This window comes from Staurois parvus, unplaced genomic scaffold, assembly GCF_062004578.1.
Source record: "Staurois parvus isolate SC_StPar_1 unplaced genomic scaffold, SC_StPar_1.0 ptg001398l, whole genome shotgun sequence".
Lineage (NCBI taxonomy): Eukaryota > Metazoa > Chordata > Amphibia > Anura > Ranidae > Staurois > Staurois parvus.
The window spans coordinates 555,859-578,279 of NW_028319194.1; the positions used below are offsets into that span (position 1 = coordinate 555,859).

General features: G+C 44.3%; 1 protein-coding gene across 2 annotated transcripts in view; it reads left to right on the top strand.

Annotated features, from left to right (window-relative positions):
• LOC149436217 (cholesterol 24-hydroxylase-like) overlaps positions 1-22,421 on the top strand; it is a 58,042-nt gene that overhangs the window by 16,751 nt on the left and 18,870 nt on the right. The window contains exons 4-8 of one of the 2 annotated variants that reach the window (XM_089661861.1): positions 3,641-3,711; positions 4,984-5,070; positions 13,113-13,251; positions 15,857-15,967; positions 21,814-21,970. In XM_089661861.1, the coding sequence (XP_089517987.1) occupies positions 3,641-3,711; positions 4,984-5,070; positions 13,113-13,251; positions 15,857-15,967; positions 21,814-21,970 (565 nt within the window). The remainder of the gene's footprint in view (positions 1-3,640; positions 3,712-4,983; positions 5,071-13,112; positions 13,252-15,856; positions 15,968-21,813; positions 21,971-22,421) is intronic. The other variant, XM_089661862.1, reaches the window with a different exon arrangement.

Genomic DNA, 22,421 nt, shown 5'->3' on the forward strand with positions numbered 1-22,421 from the left:
CTTGGAAACACAATTTGCTAATCAGCCAATCACATGGCAGCAACTCAATGCATCTAGGCATGTAGACGTGGTGAACACGACTTACTGAATTTCAAACTCCCATGATTCAGAGTGGCTGATGTTGTACAACCCTTGTGAAGAAAGGAGATTTAAATGACTTTGAATGTGGCATGGTTGTTGGTGCTAGACTGAGTCTTATCTGAGTCTGATCTGGTCTGAGTATTTCAAAAACTACTAATCTACTGGGATTTTCATGCACAACCATCTCTAGGGTTTACAGAGAATGGTCCAGAAAAGAGAAAATATCCAGTGAGCAGCAGTTGTGTGGACAAAAATGCCTTGTTGATGTCAGAGGTCAGATGAGAATGGGCAGACTGGTTGCTGCAACATTCAGATGGTAGTTTGGAGTGAACAACATGAAAGCATGGATCCATCCTGCCTTGTATCAACGGTCCAGGCTGCTGGTGGTGGTGTAATTAATATTATTATACAGGATTTATATAGCACCAAAAGTTTGCTCAGCGCTTTACAATATAATGGGAGACAATACAGCAACAGTACAATTCAATACAAGAGGGATAGGAGGGCCCTGCTCCTCGGAGCTTACAATCTAGGAGTGGTGTGGGGGATATGTTATTAGCACTAGCAAGGTGTACCTAATAAAGTGGCCGGTGAGTGTGTGTGTATATATATATATACAGTTGTGTTCAAAATAATAGCAGTGTGTTGAAAAAAGTGAATAAAGCTCAAAATCCTTCTAATGGCTTTTATTTCCATCCACACAAATGCATTGGGAACACGACACATTCTATTCCAAACCAAAACATGAAGAAAAATAGATCAAATGTGTGTTGTTCCTCTAAAATAATTGAAGAAAAGTGAATATTAGACGGTTCAAAAAAATCGCAGTGTTTGTATTCTTCTTTACAAACTCAAACATTCACTATATAAACTGAGAAATGTTTGAAGATTTTGCTTTCCTTTGAATGACTTCATGAATATTTGGTTGTAGTCGCACTGTTTCTGAGAACTGCTGTACATCTGTGTTGCATGGAGTCACCCAACTTCTGGCCCCTGTGATCAGGTATTCCAGCCCAGGATGATTGGACCACATTCCACAGTTCTTCTCTCTTTCTTGGTTTTGCCTCAGAAACGGCATTTTTGATGTCACCCCACAAGTTTTCTATTGGATTAAGATCCGGGGATTGGGCTGGCCACTCCATAACGTCCATCTTGTTGGTCTGGAACCAAGATGTTGCACGTTTACTGGTGTGTTTGGGGTTGTTGTCTTGTTGGAACACCCATTTCAAGGGCATTTCCTCTTCAGCATAAGGCAGCATGACCTCTTCAAGTATTCTGATGTATTCAAACTGATCCATGATCCCTGGTATGCGATAAATAGGCCCAACACCGTAGTATGAGAAACATCCCCATATCATGATGCTTGCACCACCATGCTTCAGTCTTCACAGTCTACTGTGGCTTGAATTCAGTGTTTGGGGGTCGTCTGACAAACTGTCTCCGCCCACTAGACCCAAAAAGAACAATCTTACTTTCATCAGTCCACAAAATGTTGCGCCATTTCTCTTTAGGCCAGTCAATGTGCTCTTTGGCAAATTGGAACCTCTTCAGTACGTCTTTTTTCCAACAGTGGGACTTTGCGGGGGCTTCTTGCAGATAGCTTGGCTTCACATAGGCGTCTTCTAATTGTAACAGTCCTCACAGGGAACGTCACACCTTCTTTCATCTTCCTGGAGCTGATTGTTGGCTGAGTCCGCGCCATTTTGGCTATTCTTCTATCCATTCGAATGGTAGTTTTTCACTTTCTTCCACGTCTTTCAGGTTTTGGTTGCCATTTTAAAGCATTTGCGATCATTTTAGCTGAGCGGCCTATCATTTTCTGCACTTCATTATATGTTTTCCCCTCCCCAATCAACTTTTTAATCAAGGTACGCTGTTCTTCTGAACAATGTCTGGAATGACCCATTTTCCTCAGAATTTCAGAGAGAAATGCACTGTAACCAGCATGTACAACATTTTCTGCCTTCTTTCCTTAAATAAGGGCAATAATTGCCACCTGGTTTTCAAAGAATGAATGACCTCACTAATAGAACTCCACACTGCTATTATTTTGAACACGCCCCTTTCAATGAGTGATTCAATGACACAGAATCAGCAGCATGCATGTCATGACTGTTGGGTCTGTTGGATTTCTATTACTCTACTACACTTGCTAGTAAATTATTTGCCATGTAGAAATATCATTTCTACCAAAAACAGTGATTGATCCGGTTAGTGATGTCTGACTGCTATTATTTTAAACACAACTCTATATATATATTTATTTGTCGTGCTTGAAATCCTGTGAGCTAATAACAGTGCATTAGAGCAGAGAGCATAGAGAGTTGTCAGTAGTGATGAGCTTGTGTTTGGTCCACACCCACGTTCATCCAAACCCAGAAGGCAGCTGTCAATGCCAGGCCTATGAGCTGCAGGTGGGCGAATTCCCATCATGCATCTTTACATGAGAGGGTGCGGATGCTTGTGTAATTTTTGACCTAATATGACATGTGGCCATATTAGGACAATGATGTCATGAGTATCCTCAACCCTTTGTGTACACACTGCTGCATGATGGGGAATCCCTCGCTTGCAGCCCATTGGCACTGACAGCTGCCTTCTGGGTTCCGACCAAATCCGAAGTAAAATTCAAGCTCATTCCTACTGCAGTCAATAATCCAAGAAAACAGGCCACACGCCATAAACATCTTGCTCCAGTCAAAGTTTACTGCAATGATAGTACACCACTCACTCCCAGCCTAAGTGATATCCCCAATGCGTATTACCCACAGCAAGGCTCAGTCATGCAGAACTAAGCCCTACTGTGGGTGAAGCGCATTTTGGAACTGGCCCTCGGTAGTACTGAGCAGTGTGCTGTCATTGCAATAAACCTTTACTGGAGCGAGACGTTTTTGGCATGCGGTCTATTTTCTTGGATTATTGACTGCAAGTGGAGTGAGCAGACTCCAAAGCTCTACACCTGGCTGATCTCAGGAGAAGGAAGTTAGCATTGTTCCCAGTCATTGCAGTTAACTACAGGACACGTCAACCCTGTATGTTATGCCGCTAAAACGAAGAGGAGGTAGTCCTAACACTTCCTACCTTAGGCTGACCACACTGCTCTTCCATTGATATGGTACAGTGAGTATGCATTGTCACCCAGGGACAGAAAGTGTGAAAAAAAAGATAAAGCCACCAAAAATAAAACAATGCAGTCAACACATCTAAGAACTAGTGAGCCTACATATTGATTTTTTGTTCTCGAGCTTAGATACACTATAAAGCTCTGGTAGCATCATATTGCAGCACTGTACCTGCCATGGATTTAGGCAACAAGGGCTTAAATAGTGCACAAAATATCAGTTAGAATGCACATGTGTCTGGGCAATTGAGACCCCTGTAAAGAAATTTTGAAGGCTACATAGAATGGGATTACCAAGGTAAAGCAGGTATTTTTGACAAGTGACACTGGTGCAACCATGTACAGGAAAATAATAAAAATCACTGTTACGAAGTGGTCATTATATTTGATTGAAGGGTGGAGCAATGCTCTAAGATCTATTTTTATACCTTATTGTAGGAATTCCTGATGTCTCCAAAATACACAAAGGACTGGTTTTACAGCCGTATGTCTAACCTGTTTGGTGTTCGGTATGTACAACATCTTTCAGAATATTCCATATACATATTACATAGAAATCATATTGGGGTTATCCAATACAAAAGGTCAAACACCTGCTATGTCCATAAAAACATCTGTGCTTAATGTAGAACTAAAAGCAAAACTTTCTTCATTTTGGATAGTGGAAGGGAGGGTTATAACCCCGGTCATTTTGTTTTCCATCTGTGTCCCCATTGGGTAGATTTCTCTTCACTTCTTGTCCCATAGCCAAAGCTGGAAGTTAGAAGAAATTCCTCCAAAGTGAGTAAATCCCTGGTTGTCACCAGAACTGGTGACCCCACTAGGAAGATTTCCCTTCTGGTCCTGTTCTGTTGACAACCAAAAATTTGGTATTTACTTTCACAGACAGCAATACAAAGATGACAGAGGATCTTATCCCTTTACACTCTATCCAAAAGGGAAAAAAAAAGGTTTTGCCTTTTAGTTATACCTAAATCAGGGGTGTCCAACCTTTTGACCTTCCTGGGCCACACTGGAAGAAGAGGAATTGTCATACATAAAATAAACTAACAATAAGGATAGCTGGTGAGAAGAAAATTCAGGAAGATCACAAGTTAACGATCATGGATATACATAATATCTATCTATATTATTTTTATTGTAATATTTTTTTGAAAAGGTTAGAGGGCAACATGCGCTGCCCACCCCCCCACCCCAGATTTTAGTTGCTCCCCCCCAAAGACCCCCGTTCACTACATCCCCTCTACCTCCCCACTCAGCACTATGTTAGGGGCTAGAAAGGAGGTTGTGGACGGGGAGTCACGACTGAAATCTTGGGGGGCGGGGGTGTAGCCCTTGAACCCCCCTAGATACAGCCATAAGGCATTTATTTGCCTGGCACTATGTGGAGTGCCTGTATTCACTGCTGCGAATGGTCTTACAAAAAAGTTAGCCCTGGCATCCCTACAGCTGTGTCTGTGCCTGGATTCTCGGTGCTGGCCGCCATGACTGCTATGCTTCCACATCATCCCTGGTGTCCCTCTATACATGCCTGTAACAAGGTGATCCCTGCTGGCCGCTGTGGCTTCTCTGCTTGCACAGCATCCCTCCAGATGTGCCTGGCATTCTGAACTCTCTTGACCCGCAGGTTGGATACCCCTGCTCTAAAGGAAACCTAGACTGAGAAAACTATGCAGATCCATGTAGCTGCCCCAACTAAAATAACACTGATACCTTTAGTTATGCAAAAGTTACATTAACACTTTAACAAATGTTTTGTTTTGTTACCCATCATATACCAGGTTCTTGGGAAAAGGCTTGGTGACAGATCGGGATTATGATCACTGGCACAAACAGAGGAGAATTATGGATCCAGCGTTTAGTAGAACGTAAGAACAAATATTAACCAGACGTTGAAACTCAAAATAGACACTGCTTTTAATGCAAACGCCATGCAAACTACATGCAATGTAAAATGTTAAAGAAGAATTCCAGATCTGGATATTTTATACATAGTTGCATTGTTCCAGCTTGGACCAATGTAACTATGTATATACCATGCCTGGCTGATGCCCCTGGAAGCTGGAAATTACTGATGTAGACACTGCTACTCCAGTGGTCTCCACTAACTTCACAGTCCTGTGCTGAGCAGCTGCCCTGTTGTACTGAATGAATGCAATGCGTTCTCTGACTGAACGAGGGAGAGAGGAGATGCCATGCTCTCCTCCTCATCCAATCAGAGATTGCTTTGCATTCATTCAGACTGGATGTCGCTACATTTCCTCAAGCTTAACCTCTCCAAAACCGAGCTCCTCGTCTTTCCCCCTGCCCACACCCCCCCCATCCTATCCATCATCACCAACAACACCACTATCATTCCCGCCCCGCAAGCCAAAGTCCTTGGCGTCATTCTGGACTCAAACCTTTCCTTCCAACCTCATGTCAAATCACTTACAAACACATGCAGGCTACACCTCCGCAACATCGCCAAGATACGCTCCTTCCTTACCCCAGACACCACTAAACTACTCGTACACTCCCTGATTATCTCACGCCTCGACTACTGCAACTCCCTCCTCACCGGCCTACCCCAGTGCAAACTCTCCCCGCTTCAGACCATCCTGAACTCGGCAGCTAGACTCATCCACCTCACCAACCGCTCCACCTCTGCCACCCCCCTCTGCTTCTCCCTCCACTGGCTCCCAATTGCCCAACGCATCAAATTTAAACTTCTAACCCTGACCTACAAAGCCGTTCACAACACTGTCCCTGACTACCTCACCAACCTGATCCCCAAGTACCGCCCTATCCGTACCCTTCGCTCCTCACAGGACCTCCTTCTATCCTGCTCCCTGGTCTCCTCCTCCCACGCACTACTGCAAGACTTCTCCAGGTCCTCCCCCATCCTCTGGAACTCACTGCCCCAATCCATCAGACTGTCGCCTTCCCTCCTCACATTCAGGCGCTCCCTCAAAACCCATCTCTTCAGGGAAGCCTACCCCACCCTCACCTAACGGCCATCCTCCCTCATTCCTCCCACCACTTCACTCCCCTCAGCCACTTCCTACTGTACCACTACCCCCTCCCTCCTAGATTGTAAGCTCGAAAGAGTAGGGCCCTCTAACCCCTCGTACGTTGTTTGTTATTGTTGTACTGTGCCATGTATTGTCCCCCCCTATATTGTACAGCGCTGAGCAAACCCTTTGGCGCTATATAAACTCAATGTAATAATAATAATAATAATTCAGAAAATGCAAAGCATTTTCTGAATGGCTCCTGTGCTGAGCTACCGACCTGTTGTGTTCACAATGCAGCAAGCCAGCGCAAGACCCATAAGCAATTGATTTCCATCTTCCAGCACTGGCAGGGGCATTGGGTTTGGGTTGAGATTTGCAAATCACTGCATTCTGTTTTTATGTAGATTTTATACAGTGTCCCAGCTTTTTTGAAAGTGGGTTTGTAAGTTTACAATCTTCAAGATCATTCAGATTAATAGGACTAGGCTGGAAACTATTAAAATATAGTGTGAATAATTACAATGTCCTGTCACATTGCTACCTAGTCCCAGCCAGGCTTCTAAAATTATGTATTGTTTTGCTTCTGAGGCTACGGCCAAGAGGGAACGACGTTTCTAACCTGGTAGACTTGCCCCAAGGTTAGAAGCTTTTGGGCGAGAGAGCACAATTTAATATATCCAGTAACAATGATCAATATTCCTAAACAAGCTCAAGTGGCCTGTGTAAATTAACATGTTGATGAGATTCCCAAAACTCTTATCTTCTAAATGTTTTTGGTGGCTAAGATATCTATTGCCACTGCTTGAAGACTCCTGCGATTGACATATCTGTAATGAAGCGCAAACTTACCTGGATCATGTTAAATGGAAAATTGGTTAGTATCTTTCGCAATAACAAGCCAAATTTAGAAGGGTTTGGGATCCCCAGCTACACCACTTACAATGTTCATCTTATCTGTGTAGGGAGTGCAGGATTTTGGTCAGGTTTTCTGTGCCCTTTCCTTTTCTCTTCCTAATCCTTTTCTTGTGTTCATACTATATCTTTTGGATTCAATGTAGCTCACTTTTGCCATGTTCCTTATGGCTGTTAACCTGAGCATGCTCAGTACATGGTTGATTGATCTGTTATGGAGGGAAGGATAGTAGTCTCTCCCTCTTTCCCCCTTTCTTTGTTTGCTCTTGCTGAATTTGTACTATTTATGGGAATATACCAGCTCCATGACTGCCTAGACTATCCAGGTTGGTTATGTCAGGGTTTTTCTGCTTCTTTACCATCAAAGCTCTTTGAATGTATCCTGCTATACCTTCATCTTATATGCCTTTATCTGTGAATCCTGTATATGGATTATAATGTGCTGCCATGTAAGCATTATGTAAAACAAAGTTCCTTCTAGGTCTTTTTATTCTTTTTTGTACAAAACACAAAAAGTATTCCCTGGATCAACTTTACCTATAAATGTTATATCCAGTTATATTCTGTGTAGAAAGAATCCAGAACTTTCCTACAGCAATCCACTGAGCTGGCCAGAACCAACTCTTGAGGGAGTCTATTCCACATTTTCACAGCTCTCACTGTGAAGAAACCTTTCCGTGTTTGGAGATTAAATTTCTTTTTCTCCAGACGTAAAGAGCGTCCCCTTGTCCTCTGTGATGACCTCAGGGGGAATAACTCTACACCGAGTTCACTATATGAACCACTGATGTATTTATACATGGAGATCATATCCCCCCCTTATGTATTATACATGGAGATCATATCCCCCCTTATGTATTATACATGGAGATCATATCCCCCTTATGTATTATACATGGAGATCATATCCCCCCTTATGTATTATACATGGAGATCATATCCCCCCTTATGTATTATACATGGAGATCATATCCCCCCTTATGTATTATACATGGAGATCATATCCCCCCTTATGTATTATACATGGTGATCATATCCCCCCTTATGTATTATACATGGAGATCATATCCCCCCCTTATGTATTATACATGGAGATCATATCCCCCCCTTATGTATTATACATGGACATCATATCCCCCTTATGTATTATACATGGAGATCATATCCCCCCTTATGTAATCTACATGGAGATCATATCCCCCTTTATGTATTATACATGGAGATCATATCCCCCCTTATGTATTATACATGGTGATCATATCCCCCCTTATGTATTATACATGGAGATCATATCCCCCCTTATGTATTATACATGGAGATCATATCCCCCCTTATGTATTATACATGGAGCTCATATCCCCCCCTTATGTATTATACATGGAGATCATATCCCCCTCTTATGTATTATACATGGAGATCATATCCCCCCTTATGTAATCTACATGGAGATCATATCCCCCCTTATGTATTATACATGGAGATCATATCCCCCCTTATGTATTCTACATGGAGATCATATCCCCCCTTATGTATTATACATGGAGATCATATCCCTCCTTATGTATTATACATGAAGATCATATCCCCCCCTTATGTATTATACATGGAGATCATATCCCCCCTTATGTATTCTACATGGAGATCATATCCCCCCTTATGTATTATACATGGAGATCATATCCCTCCTTATGTATTATACATGAAGATCATATCCCCCCCTTATGTATTATACATGGAGATCATATCCCCCCTTATGTATTATACATGGAGATCATATCCCCCCTTATGTATTATACATGGAGATCATATCCCCCCCCCCCCTATGTATTATACATGGAGATCATATCCCCCCTTATGTATTATACATGGTGATCATATCCCCTTTATGTATTATACATGGAGATCATATCCCCCCTTATGTATTTATACATGGAGATCATATCCCCCCTTATGTATTTATACATGGAGATCATATCTCCCCCTTATGTATTATACATGGAGATCATATCCCCCCCTTATGTATTTATACATGGAGATCATATCCCCCCTTATGTATTTATACATGGAGATCATATCCCCCCTTATGTATTATACATGGAGATCATATCCCCCCTTATGTATTATACATGGAGATCATATCCCCCCTTATGTATTATACATGGAGATCATATCCCTCCTTATGTATTATACATGGAGATCATATCCCCCCTTATGTATTATACATGGTGATCATATCCCCCCTTATGTATTATACATGGTGATCATATCCCCCCCCTTATATATTATACACGGAGATCATATTCCCCTTATGTATTATACATGGAGATCATATCCCCCCTTATGTATTATACATGGTGATCATATCTCCCCCCTTATGTATTATACATGGAGATCATATCCCCCCTTATGTATTATACATGGAGCTCACATCCCCCCTTATGTATTATACATGGAGATCATATCCCCCTTATGTATTATACATGGAGATCATATCCCCCTTATGTATTATACATGGAGATCATATCCCCCCTTATGTATTATACATGGAGATCATATCCCCCCTTATGTATTATACATGGAGATCATATCCCCCCTTATGTATTATACATGGAGATCATATCCCCCCTTATGTATTATACATGGAGATCATATCCCCCCTTATATATTATACATGGAGATCATATCCCCCCCTTATGTATTATACATGGTGATCATATCCCCCCTTATGTATTATACATGGAGATCATATCCCCCCTTATGTATTATACATGGAGATCATATCCCCCCCCTTATGTATTATACATGGAGATCATATCCCCCCTTATGTATTATACATGGAGATCATATCCCCCCTTATGTATTATACATGGAGATCATATCCCCCCCTTATGTATTATACATGGAGATCATATCCCCCCTTATGTATTATACATGGAGATCATATCCCCCCTTATGTATTATACATGGTGATCATATCCCCCTTTAATCTCCTCAAGAGAGAATAAATTCAGTTCCTCTAATCTTTCCTCATAGCTGATCTCCTCCATGCCTCTTATCAGTTTGGTTGCCCTTCTCTGTACTTTCTCCAGTTCCCCAATGTTCTATTTGTGAATCTGTGCCCAAAACTGAACTGCATATTCCAGATGAGGTCTTACTAATACTTTACCACAATTTGTATTCTCAAATCCTAAAACAATTATTTGCGGCTCTTTCTCTTCTCCATGCTCCATGTGGCACACAACAGAATAAAGATTGAATTGATTTTTTTTTTTCACCATTTTAACTGGTTGCCGATGTGATTTCTATATTGTCAGCACCTGTTAATTGATACAGGTGAGTTTAATTACATATTACAGGAACATCACAAACTTGGAATGCAATTATATCTTACAATTTTGAAAAGGTGCCAATAATTTTTTCCCGTCCATTTGTGGAGTTTTGCGTGGAATGTGTCAGATTTGGCTTTTTGTTTCTCCGCTTTTTTTGTGTCATACCAATACAAACAAAAGAAACAAACACAAGAATGCCGAAACATTTGTAATTGCAACAATTTTCTGGGCAAAGTGGTGCATTATCTGACAGAAGTGAGGGGGGGGGGGAGTGCAATATTTTTGTAATGACTCTAGATGCTCTGTAAGTGTATGAGCTGTTTTACCTGCCAAAGGATTTGAATGTATGTCCACCCAGTTCTGGGATTTGCACAGCTCTACACGACACAGTCCTAACAGGGGAGGAGACCAGGTCTTGTCCCTGCTCCTTGGCAGTGCAACACAACTGATTGGCTGCAGGTGCTGCTTATTCCTTCCACAATCTGAGCTCTACTGTGCAGGGGACTGAAAGACTGATACCAAGTCAAATTCAGGAACTTTTAGGTAGGTAAAAGAGATTTCTTAGGGCTTGTTCTCACGCGTAGCAACCCTTCAAAGGGCTTTTGGCGATAAGTCACCTTCTCATCACCTGGTTTAACCATAAAAAGGCTGAACCACCGCAATGCATGCATTTGCAGAGTGGTTGCAGCCCAGCCCCATACACTTAAATGGGTCGTGTTCTGTGCTGAACGTGACGTGTGGTTTAATTTTTGCCTTGTTAGTGAAGCAGAGCATCACGGTCATGACTTCTGTAAAGCCCTGAGCAGCTGCATGCCCTTCTTTAGGTGAGTGATGGGGTCAGTAAAACTACGGCTCAACCACCTGCTTTTACATCCCCGCGGCCGCGCGGGCCGCGTTTTGCACGGGCACGAGAGCCCATTCATTTGAATGGACTCCCATGCTCGTGACACGCAGGGAAAGAAGTCCCTGCATTTCTTTGGAAAACGCAGCCCACACGGGAACCTCGGTTCCCAGTATGGTTGTGTTTTCCAGTGCAGGCGGCATGCCATTAGAAGTAATGGCACCCGCCCACGGGTCCGCATTTCTCTGTGCAGGTGGTCGTGCGGATCCGCAGTGGCACCATCCGCACAGAACCTAGGGTAAGACCGAACACATTAATTACACAGGTTCTGTGGCTGATTAAGGCGCTTATTAAACTCCCTTTGTGCCTTATGTGCATTGAATTAGCCTCAAAATCTGTGTAATTAATATGTGTTCGGTTTTAAAGGTATGAGATGGCAACCCTGTCACGGATTGCACGGTCGCCGCCATCAACATGCGACAATTGCACAACAGCGACTAACAGTAATACGTCACGCCCACGGCGTCAGACCCCAGACCTTCTCACCAACTCGTGACCGAAGGACCAGCCGATCTAAAACCGCGGTGTGACGTGCATAACAAGGCCCCACCCAGCTGCACCCTGCACAGCGATTGTCCAGCTAATGGGCTACAATCAGTGCCTGCAGCCTGAATGCGCTTGTTACTGCGTCGGGTTAATTGCGCAACTAACCCTCTACTGCCACCACCACTTTTGTTGGAGACTGGGAAACTCCCGTTATCAAATATACACTATAATGACTGAAAAGTCACCCGTCCAATACGGTCACCGCAGGCCGATTGGGCAGAGGATTAAACAAACACAGTAGCGTCTCTTCAAAGGCAGGAATTCGTGAATTGCAATTAAGCGCTTAGAAACAGTTTAACACTTTCAGAAAGAAAGATTTATTACTAAAAGAGTCAAACAGGTGCAATAAAATATTTACAAAGAAAATGTAACTATATATATATGCATATAAAGGTACAGCAAAGAGATAATAGGAAGGAAATTAAAGAGTTAAGTTACTTACCAATATGCCTTGGTTTGTAAGCAGATCCAAGTGCAGAGCAGGAAGGGTCTTTGATCTCCTCTGTTACGATGTTAAATTCAGGAGATGTGTGTTAAGCTTAGCTTTCAGGCTTGCAGCCTGTCCTTTTTAAAAATCCCTCTGCAGGGGAGGGGGGGGGGGGTGGCTCTGACTCTGCCCAATACAATATTTTGGGCCGGAGGTCAGTGGACTCTCAATTAAAACTAACAGCTTCATACTCCATGATATGAAACATAGGTGACAGCTGACCTGAGGAATGTTCAGTTAACTGCTGGTCAGTTTTATGAGGTTTCAACATCTTTCAAGTCCGGGGAGAAGGTCTTATCTGTTTTATGATGGGTGAGAAAGGTTACACTTTCCACAGACTGCTGGCACCAAACCGGGCATGCCTTCACCTGTGTTGACCCCCCACCATCTGTCACTCAGGAGATAACGTTTGCCTCTCAGGAAGGGAGGGGGTAGGGAGTGCATGATCGAGGAATACTTCCACTAAAAAGAAAAGAGAAAGGGGAACTCCGCGTCCAACTCTGATGAGCAAGTTTGCTACAAACCCTACCCCAGCTGCCTGTGTGAACAAGACCTTACAAATATTTCATCTGTATTTAAAGAGAGACCATTTTTGAAGTTTTTATTGTAGAGAATTTAGCTATAAGAGGGTAGCATCTCTCTGCACTGTTATAATGGATGTGTATGAGGAGACACATTTTGGTGTCTTGGTCCCTGTATGTTTACCTTCATAATCGGTGCCTCTGTTACCTGTATGCAGATACCTTACTGGATTGATGGCACCTTTCAATGAGAAAGCCGAGGACTTGATGCAAAGACTGGCAGAAAAGGCTGACGGAAAAACTGAGATTGGAATGCTTAACATGTTCTGCAGAGTCACCCTGGATGTCATCTCAAAGGTACTTAGAATCAACAGATTTAGGTTTTCTGTTACTAACAAAGCTGCCCCTACACTAGCAGATAGGTTCTTCCAATCTGACCACCCCATACCTGGACTTTGATTAGATTTCTCGCTACATCCAGACATTTGGCATTTGAGCTGAACAACCGGATCACACAACGGATGCAGCCCTAATGGAAGCATTGATCACAAACACAGATGGAACTCAGGCTTCCTCTTAATTAGCAAATTCTATGCACATAATTGCAAAGGTCTGAGACAGATCTAGCACTGGAGAAGAGATGAAATTTCACTCCAGATTCACGATTAAGAAGTGATCAATGGCAAGTTTTATTTTGTCGTAGTTTAGAACAGCAGAGGAGGAATTTATGTCTTAACCATGAAGAAAATCTGAGAATTCTGAATTCACCCTCTGCATACTACTATACTCCCTCAAGCCACTTTCTGATCAAGTCCGCCTGTCAGTTTTTTATTCGGACCTGATTGGATAGTCCATGTATTCCTATGGACTGGCAGGGGTAAACAGATTTGTGACCATTAACATCTGTCAACTTCCAATCTGATCCAGTCCGCTACAAAAAAAAAAGAAAAAAGAAGGGGATCTGCCCCCCCTCTGTCTGTGGATCGGATCAGAAGGCAGTCCTTTTACACGTCTGTTTATACTAGGGTTGCCACCTCATCCCTTTAAAGCCAAACACATATTATATACACATGTTCTGAGGATAATTTATTCCACATAAGGCACTCAGTGAGTTTAATTACCACCTTAATCAGCCACAGAACCTGTGTAATTAATATGTGTTCGGTTTTAAAGGGATGAGGTGGCTACCCTACCTTACACCCACCCGCCCATAGAACAAAGCGAGACATGTCATCCGCCTGCTCTGCTCAGCAGCGGATCAGCGGACAGATCCCCTGGTGAGCAAATCAGATTCCACCTAGTGTGAAAGGGGCCATAGGGCTCTTGCAAGCAGGCACCTGAACCCATTCAGCACAAGTTCCAGCATCCTTCCACACTGCATGGAAAGCCCAGGTGCTCTGTACAACCTCCGATAGACACGAATGGATGTGCACGACCGTACTCCAGGTATTTAGCTGCGCTATCATAAACAGAAGTATTGAGTACAGACATTGGCAAAAAATAGAACATTTTCTATAGATTACATATGGACATACGTTACACTGGTGTGCAGGGACACACAAGCAGCCCAGCACAGTTCAATGGCTGCTGAAGGTCTCAAGTGTGTCCATGTACCAAATCCAGTAAGTAGAACGAAAATGGCAATCATCGCTCCAGTTAGTTTCTAGCTAGCGCTTTAAAATATGGTGCACAAGACAAAAATAAATTTCACACTGTTGCCATTGCATACATTTTTAAATATATGTGGATGCTGCTCTGCCTTCGAAGTGTGGACCTTCCATTTTCAGGCATGTATAGTAATGGATAAACGAGTGTGCCTGAAGGTAGCCCATTCCTCCTTCACCTGAAAAACAAAAGGAAAGACGAGCGCAAAACCCCATAGTGTAGTATATTAAGCAGCAAGCAATTGAATGGATATAACTGCATTCACAAAAAAAATGGCATGTTCTAGGCATAACAGTCTGGGTCACCTTAAAGCCTAGTGTGAAGAAATGTGAACCAGGACCCTTAACTTGGCCACTAGCAAGCGTATGAGAGCGCAATTGTGAAGGAATAAAGCCGCTGTCACTGAATGAACACTGTCACCGATGCACAACCCCAGAAATGGAGGCCACCTGACATAGCCACTGTTCACCTGCACAGTAGGATACAGGAACACATTTCCAAGCTTCAAGCTTCTTCCTCAACATCGGCTGAGTCATGAGCTTTTTGATGCATTGGCAGCAGGTTAAATTAGACTGTGGTTTATTTTTTTGGGGTCCTCCATAGCCCAATAAATTTAGTTATACTCCTTAACTCCTTCCTGTCCCCTTCTGGTGACCTTTTAACTGGGTCCTAATGCAGCGGCAAACTCCTCAGTCGTGTAATCACTGTGATTGGTTGTCACAGTGGTTACACGGTTAGCTCTCAATTACAAACAGAGAACGAAAGCTGTCTGTGACAGCTCGGTCACTGTTCTGGGAGCGTGCACTGGGGATGTTCTCGGAACAGGAATCTCAGTCACCATGGATACACTAGAAGCAAAGCACATCAAATGTATGTTGATCTCTTAAAAACCTCAAGTGTGGTTCTAACTTCTAACAGTGTCTTTTCTGCACTAAAAATCCAACCAGCCCTGTGTGCTGAACTACAGATCATCACCTGTGCCTCACCCCTTTCTACCCCTCTCCCCCTCTCCCCATTGTTGATTTCTTTACCAACAAAACAAAGTTGCTAAGTTGTTGCCCTGACTCATAAGAATCTGCTTCATATCCTGTGTAGGGAAAGGGCTCTTGGGAGATGTAGTTCTGGGGGAGAAACCCACACCAATAGAATTGGCCTCCCAATAGCAACTCTGGTGATGGCTTCAAGGGGCATAATAAAAGTTGTTTCTCGAACATGCTGTGGAGGACAATAAGAAAGTTAGGGGTTGAATGTGGGCAATGCCTGGGATACATTATAACTCATTGTTTTTTTTTTCTAGGTAGCTTTTGGGATGGACATGAATTCCATTGATGATGATCAGACTCCGTTTCCTCGAGCCATATCCTTGGCTATGAGAGGATTTGTTGAAATTAGAAACCCTTTTGTCAGGGTGAGGACATAATTAATGAGTCTGTCTTGCTAATAGACTTGTCTTGCATAGTAGACTGATGCCCTTAGTCCATACTGCTATGATCATATTGCTGCTGTTCTCTACATTATGCTATGCAGTTTTCTAATTCTCCAAGGATATGCTTTGTTCTTCGGAGTGGAGGGTGACAGCACTAGAGAGGCAGTGAGTATTGCTGCCTGAGCTGCATTTTTATTTTACAACACCTGGGGCATCTAAAAAAACTGTAGTCTGTGGTTGGGAAATTTAAAAGCTAATGTAGTGGAGTGCCAATTTACTCACAATGCTCAGATACAGGTGCAGGCCCCTTTAACTCTTTTTTCCACAACCCCCCGGGTTACTAGACACACCCATGGAGGATAATGCAGACCATAGACTGTTTGTTTATCGGCCGATTTTTCGTCCGAAAACGAAACATCGGTCGCTCTGTTGCCAAGCTCTGTTGCCGCTCCGTGAGGACATCATTTGTGACGAAACGCGTAGGGCGGAGCCTGGATGTCGTGACGTCAGGACGCTCCCTGCTGTCTAGCGGAGGTATCCGTGGTAAGCGGGTTTGCTCGCTGATTGCAATCTGATGGTATTGCTGACTGCTTATCATGCTGGTGTCGGCGTGACTTTGTGAGTGTTTTACTTACTTTTGAATAAATAGGATGTTTTAAACTCGCTGCACCATCATCCTTTTTCTTTATTCCCGAGTGTGGCTCTTTGACTAGGACTGGAGGATACGTTTAATAAAAGGTTCCCAGGTGCTGGTTTGATGCTTCTGTTGCAGAGTATTGCTCCCAATCTTGGATATCCCTCTTCAATACAGAGTATTGATTTTGCCACCTGGATACTTCACTGCTCCCAGAGCAACAGCGTTTTTGCTGGTTTTAATTAATCAGCTAAAAGCTCTGGTGAGTTTATTTATTTTTTCTGGTGGTGGATTATGACCACAAGTATACAAAATACAGTATATATTTTTTGCGCCAATTTTGAAGTGACTTTAAAAAAAATTTTTGTGCACTAATTTTGAAGTGACTTATGAAGTATTTACCGTATTTGCCGGCGTATAAGACGACTTTTCAACCCGTGAAAATCTTTTGAAAAGTCGGAGGTCGTCTTATACGCCGGTATACGGCGAGCCGGTGTCAGGGCGGCACTTTTTCGAGGGGCGGCGCCACCCCCCTTCCTCCTCCAACGGACACCAAGTACAGGGGTGGGCAGAGGGGCTGCTGTACCTTACCTGGCTCCGGTCCCTCCTCTACTGACACCAACGATGGGGCACTATTCCTCCTCCACTGACACCAACGATGGGGCACTATTCCTCCTCCACTGACACCAACGATGGGGCACTATTTCTCCTCCACTGACACCAACGATGGGGCACTATTCCTCCTCCACTGACACCAACGATGGGGCACTATTCCTCCCCCACTGACACCAATGATGGGGCACTTTTCTCCCCACTGATACCAATGATGGGGCACTATTCCTCCCCCACTGACACCAATGATGGGGCACTTTTCTCCCCACTGATACCAATGATGGGGCACTATTCCTCCCCCACTGACACCAATGATGGGGCACTATTCCTCCCCCACTGACACCAACCATGGGGCACTATTCCTCCTCCCCACTGACACCAACCATGGGGCACTATTCCTCCTCCCCACTGACACCAACGATGGGGCACTATTCCTCCTCCCCACTGACACCAATGATGGGGCACTATTCCTTCCACTGATACCAATGATGGGGCACTTTTCTCCCCACTGACACCAACGATGGGGCACTATTCCTCCTCCCCACTGACACCAATGATGGGGCACTATTCCTCCCCCACTGACACCAACGATGGGGCACTATTCCTCCTCCACTGACACCAACGATGGGGCACTATTCCTCCTCCACTGACACCAATGATGGGGCACTATTCCTCCTCCACTGACACCAACGATGGGGCACTATTCCTCCTCCACTGACACCAACGATGGGGCACTATTCCTCCTCCACTGACACCAACGATGGGGCACTATTCCTCCTCCACTGACACCAACGATGGGGCACTATTCCTCCTCCACTGACACCAACGATGGGGCACTATTTCTCCTCCACTGACACCAAAGATGGGGCACTATTCCTCCTCCCCACTGACACCAACGATGGGGCACTTTTCCTCCCCCACTGACACCAATGATGGGGCACTTTTCTCCCCACTGATACCAATGATGGGGCACTATTCCTCCCCCACTGACACCAATGATGGGGCACTTTTCTCCCCACTGATACCAATGATGGGGCACTATTCCTCCCCCACTGACACCAATGATGGGGCACTATTCCTCCCCCACTGACACCAACCATGGGGCACTATTCCTCCTCCCCACTGACACCAACGATGGGGCACTATTCCTCCTCCCCACTGACACCAATGATGGGGCACTATTCCTCCCCCACTGACACCAATGATGGGGCACTTTTCTCCCCACTGATACCAATGGTGGGGCACTATTATCCCCACTGACACCAATGATGGGGCACTATTCCTCCCCCACTGACACCAACCATGGGGCACTATTCCTCCTCCCCACTGACACCAACGATGGGGCACTATTCCTCCTCCCCACTGACACCAATGATGGGGCACTATTCCTTCCACTGATACCAATGATGGGGCACTTTTCTCCCCACTGACACCAACGATGGGGCACTATTCCTCCTCCCCACTGACACCAATGATGGGGCACTATTCCTCCCCCACTGACACCAATGATGGGGCACTTTTCTCCCCACTGATACCAATGGTGGGGCACTATTATCCCCACTGACACCAATGATGGGGCACTATTCCTCCCCCACTGACACCAACCATGGGGCACTATTCCTCCTCCCCACTGACACCAACGATGGGGCACTATTCCTCCTCCCCACTGACACTAATGATGGGGCACTATTCCTCCCCCACTGACACCAATGATGGGGCACTTTTCTCCCCACTGATACCAATGGTGGGGCACTATTATCCCCACTGACACCAATGATGGGGCACTATTCCTCCCCCACTGACACCAACCATGGGGCACTATTCCTCCTCCCCACTGACACCAACGATGGGGCACTATTCCTCCTCCCCACTGACACCAATGATGGGGCACTATTCCTTCCACTGATACCAATGATGGGGCGCTATTCCTCCCACTGACACCAATGATGGGGCGCAATTCCTGCCACTGATACCAATGATGGGGCGCTATTCCTCCCACTGACACCAATGATGGGGCACTATTCCTCCCACTGACACCAATGATGGAGCACTATTCCTCCCACTGACACTAATGATGGGACACTATTCCTCCCACTGACACCAATGATGGGGTGCTATTCCTCCCACTGACACCAATGATGGGGTGCTATTCCTCCCACTGACACTAATGATGGAGCACTATTCCTCCCACTGACACTAATGATGGGACACTATTCCTCCCACTGACACCAATGATGGGGCATGATTCTTCCCACTGACACCAATGATGGGGCACTATTCCTCCCACTGACCAATGATGGGGCACTATTCCTCCCACTGACCAATGATGGGGCACTATTCCTCTCACTGACCAATGATGGGGCACTATTCCTCCCACTGACACTAATGATGGGACACTATTCCTCACACACTGACACTAATGATGGGGCACCATCATTGGTGTCAGTGGGAGGAATAGTGTCCCATCATTGGTATCAGTGGGAGGAATAGTGCCCCATCATTGGTATCAGTGGGAGGAATAGTGCCCCATCATTGGTATCAGTGGGAGGAATAGTGCCCCATCATTGGTGTCAGTGGATGAAATAGTGCCCCACCATTGGTGTCAGTGGGAGGAGTAGTGCCTCATCATTGGTATCAGTGGGAGGGATAGCACCCCATCATTGGAATACCATACTGAAATACCATATCATATTGAAATCAAATCTGATGTTTTTTAATTTTTATTTGGTGTGCGTTGGAAGAGGGGTAGTCTTATATGGCGAGTATAGCTCAAACCCTATATTTTAACAGGAAAAGTAGGGGGTCGTCTTATACGCCGACAAATACGGTATGTGGACTTTTGATTACAGATGTATATTTAGTAATTCACAGTGCATTCCTATTTTTTGTTTGTTCTGTTGCCACCAATGATTGCGTAAATCGGCCATTTTTCACAAATTTTCCAGCATGACCAATAAAAAAAATGAGGAACCGCAAAAATCTGCGATTCCATTGCCCCACTAACAGTGCGAAAATCGGCCGATTTATTCTTTCAGACAAAAACTTGGCGTAAATCGGCCATTTTTCACAAATTTTCCAGCATGACCAATAAAAAAAATGAGGAACCGCAAAAATCTGCGATTCCATTGCCCCACTAACAGTGCGAAAATCGGCCGATTTATTCTTTCAGACAAAAACTTGGCCGATAAACGAACCGTCTATGGCCTGTATACGTTTCTCTAGTTCCCTTCCTCAGAAACTGCAAGGGTCCCCACCGGATGAGGCAGAGGTAGCTTGGCAAGTAATCTTCAGCCAGGTGGGAGGCCCCTCACTGTCAGAACTGGCATGCAGGCAGACAGAGCTCAACAGCACACATCTTCAAAAGACTCAGCTATAGTGGGGAGTCCCTACCTGATTGCTGCCAGAGTACTACAGTTCCATTGGAGATTTTTTATTTATGTATTAATGTCATACATATCCATCAAACTTATGTATAAAAGTACAAAATATAAATGAATAAATAAATACAAAACTCAACACAAAGGAAACTAAAAAGTCCCAACAGTCCCTGGGGGAAAAAAACTCAAACATAGCCTGAGCGGCTCATAAATAAAAGTCTATAACCTGAAAGGGAAATCTAAAGGTATATACAATATCTACAGTACAAGGCCTTTATGGCCGAGACCATATAATTAGGAGCCTTTATGGCTCAGATATAAAACCATATTCAATTTCCATATTAAACCTGCCACTTACGGCCTATATGGCCTAAACTATATACAATAATACCCTAACAACACTATTACACTACAGGGGAGGGCTAAGGAACCCGCAGATCTTCCACGTCTGACCCCTACAACCTACCATGCAAAAGGCTACCAAAGACCGAAACGCAAAAGCTAGGGAGTGCAAGAGGCAGAAAACAGGGACAGTTCCCATCACCCGAGATCAACAGACCGCAGCAACAGGCTTGATGCTCCTCCACGCCTCCATCCAAGCCCTACGCCGCAGCCTGTCTTTCTCAAGACCCCGAATTTTCCCAACCTCACCAAGAATGTCACTCACCACCACCTGAACAGGGAGGACCTTCTGAGACCTGACACCGTGCCATCCAAGTGTAGTAACAGACAACTAAGCTAACTAGAAAGAAGGTGTCCAAATCAAAACCCATGCGACGCTCGAATGCTCCATACACCCAACTACAGTTCCATTGGAATGACCCTGGATCCCTCCAGCTATTCACCTTGTTACCATAGCTAACCTGGTTTTTATTGTAAGAGATGCTGTTTATGAGGACAATCGCGAGTAGCTGTGTTCTGAATTGTTTTACTGAAGTAGTAGCCACATGATTGAGTCCCAGAGACATTGATGTGCAGCGTTCATGTTTGTGCAGCTTTCATAATCTGCCTTGCTTTATTCTGCTGTGCATGCATGGTCTTTGCCATTCTAATGCTGTTTAGTAAACTGCAGTTTACAGTTACTCTTTGTCTGATCATGCAGCTGATTACCCATCCTGTTACATTACACAGTGTAATGAATCTTACAGCATCTATTGTATGAACCTTATTATTTTATGTTTATTACAGTATGTCTTTCTTGCTAGTTCTCCTTGGAAAAGCAGAAGTATATTAAAGATACTCAAGAGAGCCTCAGACTTCTCAGGAAAACTGGGAGAGAATGTATCGAGAGACGCAGAAAGGCTATTGAAGATGGAGAAGACATTCCGTTGGATATACTCACACAGATCCTTAAAGGGGCTGGTAAGCCAAAAGAGTTCTCACATATCCAGGGGCGGACTGACAACTCATGGGGCCCCCGGGCAATAGGGGATCATGGGGCCCCTGTGTCCTTGCCCAAACTCAAAAAAGCCTATGAAAAAGGTACCAGGGGCATCTCATGGGGCCCCCTACTGACCCCAGGCCCTCGGGAAGTGCCCAAGTTTCCAAATGGTCAGTCTGCCCCTGCACATATCACATTTATTAAAGAAAAGGTAAAAACACTTATTCCACACAAAATAGACCCCCCTGCTTATCCTCTACTGTTGCCAGAGGCTGTGATGTAAAACATTTAGGGGCCATAACTAGGAAAAAACTAAGGCTGATGCTCCAATCTTGGAGGAGGTCCTGGCTCGAAAGGATTTGAAAGAGGTCCCCCCACCCAGTCTTTACTTTTGTCAGGGCTTATGATATAAAACATTTAGGGGCTAGACAT